The sequence below is a fragment of the Centrocercus urophasianus genome, unplaced genomic scaffold (genome assembly GCF_019232065.1).
Source record: "Centrocercus urophasianus isolate 14NV4802_14NV808 unplaced genomic scaffold, USGS_Curo_1.0 seq_13, whole genome shotgun sequence".
NCBI classification, from domain to species: Eukaryota; Metazoa; Chordata; class Aves; order Galliformes; family Phasianidae; genus Centrocercus; species Centrocercus urophasianus.
In genome coordinates this window covers 13,802,048-13,809,125 of record NW_024884475.1, presented here as the reverse complement: position 1 = coordinate 13,809,125, position 7,078 = coordinate 13,802,048, and the positions used below count along the sequence as shown (strand labels likewise).

General features: G+C 46.1%; 1 protein-coding gene across 1 annotated transcript in view; it reads right to left on the bottom strand.

Annotated features, from left to right (window-relative positions):
• Positions 1-6,238, bottom strand: part of CD38 (CD38 molecule) — a 21,691-nt gene extending 15,453 nt beyond the window's left edge. Inside the window, exon 1 of the mRNA XM_042812499.1 lies at positions 6,000-6,238. Coding sequence (XP_042668433.1) covers positions 6,000-6,238 — 239 coding nt within the window. The remainder of the gene's footprint in view (positions 1-5,999) is intronic.
• Between the last annotated feature and the right edge of the window lie 840 nt (positions 6,239-7,078).

The following is a 7,078-nucleotide window of genomic DNA, read 5'->3' as shown; positions in this document are numbered from 1 at the left end:
TTTTTTTTTTTTTTTTTTTTTTTTTTTTTACATCTTGATTTTGCAAGCATTGCTCTCTGTAAAAGAAACAGTTCAAAAGCCAGAAAAGAAAGAATTGCAGAACTGCCGGACAGAGAGACATTCAAAACCCCACCTTAGAAAGGCTGCTGCAGGCAGAGCAACTGAAGTCCATACAGCAGAGATGCAAAGTTTGGAGGCCAGGAAAAAACTTTTTTTTCCAGACAAGGTGAGCTCTGCTGTGGTGTGGTCCAGGGCTGTGTTCACCTACAAGGAATGATGGACAACAAGTGATGGCTCCTCACCACCACTGTTATTTCCCCTCAGGGCTCTGAGGTGTTAAAAAGCTCTCCAGTTTTCACCAGACCTGAGCAATGATAGCTGAAGGCCACCATCAGCAAGACCCCCTGAGAAGGGCTCTTTCCACTGACTTCTCTACACATGCATAGAACAAGATGAGAGCAGAGAGAGGTGAGAGGGAACAGGACTGCCCCTTCATCACCAGAAAGGCCTTGGAGTGCCTCATCAAGATTATATATCAAATGGACAGTCTAGCCCAGCTCAGAGCAGGTTGTTCAGGACCATGTCCTGTCTGGTTCTCAGCATATCTAAGGACAGAATTTCCACAACCTCTCTGGACAACATACTTCATTCTTGAATTGCTCTCAAATTTAAGGTAGTTTTTCTTATGCTTAAATGGATTTTCCTGTACTTTGTTTAGTGAGCATTACTTCTTGTCCTGTAGCTAGAGCTGTGAGCCCCCTCTTCTTTTCTCTGATAAGATCCCTGCTAAGCAGCCCCAGCTCTCCCAGCCTCTCCTCTGTTCAGATATTTCAATCCTCTAATCACCCCTGTAGCCACTCATTGGACATGATGCCTTTGTACTGGAAGCCCAGCACTGGATGCAGTTCTCCAAGTGTGGCCTCAGCAGTGCCCAACAGAGGGGCAGAAGAGGTCACTGTAACAATTCCTTTTTTTTAAAAAAAAAAAAAAAAAGAAAAAGTGTTATGGTTTTTTGTTGTTGTTATTGTTGTTCTTTAAACAAACAAGGAAAGATGAATCCTTTGCAGTCTGATGCAAACTAAATTCAGAAGCTTTGGAAGCCTGCAGTGCACTCCAAAAGAGGTGTTATTGCATTACTAGTAGGTAGTAACACAGCACTCTCCAGATGACTGATTCAGTAAAAGTGTCTCAAAGCAAGGTGTATTTTCTTCATGTAAAAATCAAACCTCAGTTAAGCTGAAATATAATGTCATGGCTACACAAGATAAAGCTATGTTTTTTTCTTACATGACACTGAATCAAATCATAGCTGCTATGAAGTGCCATGCTCCATGTGAAAGTGTTAGCAATCAGTGAGCATGGGAATCAAATTAAAAACGCCCAGCAGAGCATGAAGGCATAATGCAAAAACAAGCATACAAAAACCCCAACAGATTGCTCTCTGGAGGGAAAGATGCCACAAGTGCAATAATATCTCACACCAAATCATGGCACCACGTGTTCCTTTTAACAAAATAACCACCATCTCTACAGCACGCAAAGGAATGGAAAGGCAAAAAATGCACCATGGTCATGCAGACAGAAGAGAAAGCTCTCCTGAGTAAGCTTTTGCTAAATTTAATGGCACCAGAAAGTGTCAAAATTTCATGGAATCATAGAATTATTAAAGTTGGAAAAGACCTCTAAGATCATCTAGTCCAACTATCTGCCTAAGAATGATATTGTCCACTAAACCATGTCCCTGAAAGGGCATTCTACCACTAGCTTTGGGTACATTATTTGGTCCAGCTGCTTTTAAAGGGGACATCCACAGTGTATGTCCATGCAGAACTGAATGAGAAGGACTTTGCTCCTTCACCATTTTGCACTGCTGTGCTGACACACAGCGATGGCTGGGCCTGCACAGCCACATGTGCTACCAAGGTGGCTCCTTGCCTACATCCCTGTTGCTCTCTTACTGGCAGAAGTTGGATAAAAAATATCTGTCTTGTCTCTAGCCATGCTGAAGCAGTAGGTCCTTGGAGAGTTGACTTGGCTTGAGTGAATCAGAAGGGAACTGCACATCTGTGGGGGAGTAGTGACTATCTGTGAATAACAAGTCTGTTGAGCTGCAAATGTCAGATGAGTTCATTTCCAAGCTGAAAAAGAAACATTACTTTTGTTTCTGAAACTGTGAAACTTTTTTTCTGAAACTTTTCTTCCCTCTCCTTCACGTCTCTAAATGTTAACTGTACCCAAACCCACATCAGAGACAAATCAAAGCCGTAAACTTCACTGCAACAGGTTTTATGCTGTGTCTGTTACAGTCTGTTCTCCCCCAAAAGCAAAAACATACAGAGCTCTTGAAAAATATCCTCCAAGCAATGGATTACATAACATGCACATGAGGTCAGCCCGGGCTCTGCATGGCCATAAGAGTTCAGCTGTGTGAAGCATATATGTGGAAATTGCCACAAGGTAGGATCCTGTCTCGGGTGCTAGAAAACTCTTCTGATTACACCGGGTTACATTCCTGACAACTTCAGTTTTATACCGCATGAAAACTGGAGCTTGAGGACAGCAAGTGTTCGGTTAGCCAGAAGAGGGAGCCTGTGCAACTGGGAACGGGGACAAGGAGCAATTCGAGGTCAAATTCCTTCCTGTGGTCAAAACCGCCTCTGGCTGTTCCTCAGACAAAGCTACAGAGCATACCAATGGCCGAGGTGGATGAGTAAGGGAACTCAGCAAGACCAGAGAAAGTAAAATGTGCATCTTTTGTTAATGCCAAAGAAAGTAAGACTACCGAGACGTGGTAAACTGTTCCTTTAGCTCTGTCTTTTGGCATCAGCCAGTGTTTTGGAAAGCCAAGAAGAAGTAATACCTGTTAATATGAACACCTAAGTGTGCAAGTAATGACCGTGTGCGTCACGTGCAGGGCAGGACCCCCGAAGCCTGTTCCTGTGTGGTCAGTGATGTTTCCTAGGATTGAGCCAAACACATGACAAGAACTATTAAATATTCCCTGCCTGCTTCTCACAGCAGCGGTCCCAAGACTTCACAGCACACAGACAGTAAAACAACGTGCACTACTTGGGAACTGCTTTTAGTGGGAACTGCAATACAGCACCTGAACTTTTGGTTGGTTTTGAAGATGCAAATTGATGTGATAAAATCTGATTGCATATGGGGTGCTTATGAGACTCTGCAACAGACAGCAGCAGTCCCTCCAGGAGCCTCACTGATGCTGGGTTTGGGGCCATGTTTTGAACAGAAAATGAGATTTCAATGGTATAAAAAAAGGTAAAACCATCAGAAAAAACACAGGTTTTAAAGCAGAGCTTTTAAAAAATTACATGTTAGTGACAGATTAAAAAAGGCTCCACCGGACTCTGGACAAATTGGTGAGGAAAACATAAGATTTCTAAGCAAAGCAGTGAGGTTCCCACAATAGTAGCAGCAACAAAAGATCTCGCTGAGTGCAGGACGCAGCTTGATCAGCTCTCAGGAATGCCCGAGTTTCAGTTCCACGCTCCTACTCCCTTTCTTTGATGAAGTACAGCAAAGATCCCACGCAATGGAAGCTCCAAGGCCTACATTAATGATGAAAGAGTGCAGGATGAAAGATGGAGGGCTCTCTGATGTGTCCTAAAGGCACTGGCTTTATTATCAGAAAGCACCAGCGCTAAGAGTAGTTAGTTACATGACAACCTACATCTATCTCAGTAGGACCAGAAATGGGGAATCTAAGGTCAGATTCCCAAAGAAGACTCCTGGGTTTTACTTCTCTGCCCAGTAAACTCCTGAGCATTGCAGGTGCTTGTTAATATTTTTCCTTTTTTGGTGCTCTCTTAAGTAGATTTCACAGTTTCTTTATTAAAACTAAACAATCTTTTTCAAAAACCTACAACAGACAAGTTGTTCGAGCTGTTAAGCATGGCTGGATTAAGCACAGCACAAAAGATTATGCCTTGGAAAAACACTCCTGTTAGAAAACTTTTGATCACGAGTTTGCAATTTTAAAAGTGTAATTAGGAAAAAAAAATAAACAAATGATTCCTAGTAATCATGTTGTGAACAAAAACACTTTAACAAGGATTCCTGAGTTAAAGCTGAGTCCATATTTCTTTAATAAGTTAATGTGCACTTTTAGAAACCTGTATGTGATGTTGCAAAAGCTTCAGAAGCCTGCTAAATAGAGAAGCTTCCTCATTTATGTTGCAAGCCCTTGGGTGTTTAATGTATAGCACACATTAAATCTGTGCAGTCTGGCCATAATTTTCCACCTGCTCATTTCCCTTAAAATGCTGCGAATCAGCTTATTTGAGCAGTCCAAGAGAAGACAAAATCCAAACAGAATATATACAGCTTTGATTTCATTGGCACAGTGGTATGAAAATCATAGAATCATGGAATCGTAGAATCATGGAATCATGGAATCATAGAGTCATAGAATCATAGAGTCATAGAATCATAGAATGGCCTGGGTTGAAAAGGACCACAACAATCATTGAGTTTCAACCCCTGCTACATGCAGGGTTGCCAACTACCAGACCAGTTTAAGACCATTCCCCCTTGTCCTATCACTATCCCCATAAACAGCCATTCCCCCTCCTGTTTGCATGCTCCCTTCAAGTATTGGAAGGCCACAATGAGCTCTCCCCAGAGCCTTCTCTTCTCCAAGCTGAACAAGCTCAGTTCCCTCAACCTTTCTTCATAGGAGAGGTGATCCAGGCCCCTGATCATCTTAGTGCCCTCCTCTGGACCTGCTCCTGGGTCTCCACACTTTCCTGTACTGGGGGCCCAGGCCTGGACACGGTACTCCAGATGGGGCCTCACAAGAGCCGAGTAGAGGGGGACAATCACTTCCCTCTCCCTGCTGGCCACCCATTTTTTAATACAGCCCAGAACACAGTTGGCCTTCCAGGCTGCAAACACACACTGAGGTTGAGAGGTTGCAATTGTCTTTTTGCAGATGAAGAGCAGGATGGTTATGTCAGGAGGCTCACAGTGGTGGAAATGCCCACTAGAGCTAACTGAGGACACACGACATGGTGGCTGGTGCCATGGGGATGAGGTTTAATGGGTTCAGTGGTGATGTGTTGATGGTTGGAGTGCATCCTCTGCCAACCATCCAAAATGCTCAGTGTCCCCATTACCTGCAGGGAACACGTGGCTCTCCTTACTTTGTACTCTGCCTTTCCTTGTGAGGCTAGAAAGCAGAAAATTAGCTCTCAGCCCTAATTTCTGATGGGGATCCAGGGAACCTTTTCTGTGAGTTGCACAGTCTGACAGCACCCAGTGCTCCGATGGGCTGAGCAGGGCCCTGGCTGTGGGCTGTGCCCAAGGCTGCCATGCCAGCACTGCTCACCATCCCATCACAAAGGACGAAGTCATTCCCACAAGCTGAAGACAGCTGTTTCAAATAACTCCACTGCATTTCCCAACATCCCTGTCCATTCTATAAATCTGTACCAAACCACCTCCTTTTCCTTTAGTCTTGGTTACGAGAATGCAGAGTTAAACACTTCAGGATTTTTGGCAAGACAGGATTTTGTGAATTACTGTCACCTCTCCTTACACCAAGCTGCGAGGATCGAGTTCTGGCTTAGCTGCCTGCCCAGAAGTTGCAGGAGGTGCTCACAGGTGGCTCTCGACCAAAAGTTACCGATGTTCACATTCCTTCCGCACACAGATTCCTTAAAAACCCCAACTTGGGCACAGACAGTTGGAACCACAGAACCACGGCATCAGAAGGGACCCACAGGGATTACCGAGTCCAACTCCAGGCATCACAGGACCACCCAAAACCCAAACCGTATGTCTGAGAGCACTGCCCAAACACTCCTCAAACCCTAGGAGCGCGTTCCACGGTGCAGAACCTCTCCCCGTGCCCAACCTGACATCCCTGTGATGCAGCGGGTTTTTGGGACCGTGCTGCCTCGCACCCCCAGCCAGGGGCACGCAGCACAGGTGAGGCCGAGCTGCCCTCAACTCAGGCACAACGCGAGGCCAATACTCACCCCAGCTCCACGCGCCCCTCGGCGAGGTAACTGTAGCATCTCCCCAGGACGATCTCCCGCAGGTTCCTGGTCGTCCCCCTGCCCTGCCACCTCAGCGGCTCCGGGCTCGCCTCCTCTTTGCGCCCCGTGAGGGCGGAGGCCAGCACGGCGGCCAGGACGAGAGCGATCAGCAGGATGGCGATGCCGGCCAGCAGCACGCAGCGCTGCCGCCTCCGCGCCGAGCCGCGCTGTGAGGGCATGGCGAGAGGGGCGGCGGGGGGACGGCGGGTACCGAGCTGCGGCCCGGCGCCTCCCCTTCTGGCGGCCGGGCTCCAGCACCCAGGCGGCCCACCGCCCGCGGGCAGCCCTGCCGCGTTTCTTAGAGAGAAGCCGCTGTTCTGGCTGCTGCGACTTCTGCTCGCGGTTTTGACTCTCCGGGTCGCAGTTCTGAACTTTTGCCTCTCGGAAGTGAATGTCCGAAAGTCAGTCACAAAAGCGAAACTCCTCGAAGATTTGTTTAAATAAAGATTCCCCTTGCGGCCACCCGTGAATGAGTGAAACCCGAGTTAGGACGACCACAATCTAGTTTCTCGACGTTAGTTTGCTCCTAAATGGCAGGCATTGAATCCCATTTTACCAGTTAATCGTTAACTTTACAGCAGTAATGAAAATATAACTTGGGTCATCAACAACGGCAGGCTTGGTTTATCATCCCATGAGAAATTAAGAAAGAAGGAAATAATCTCAGTCCTGCAGATGGCTTTGGTCTGGTTGTCACGGGGATTTCCCAGGAAAACAACAGCGCACATTGAGGTTTCTGAGATGTTGAGAAATAACATAAGGTATGGCTCTGCAGGGAGGAAGTTCCTTCTCTACACAGGGCAATTCTGCTGCCTTAAGTCAGAAACCAGCATAACAAACATAAACTGAAATAAACTAAAAATAGACAACTAAAAATAGACAAAACTTCTGTATGTCCCCATAATGTTAACTATAAATCGTTAGTAATCACAAAGTGTCTGTCTTTAATGGGTTCTGTGTGAGAAAGGGCATTTGTGACACAGCTCCTGTAGGTTCTAAAGACCTGAGAAATGCTCTGA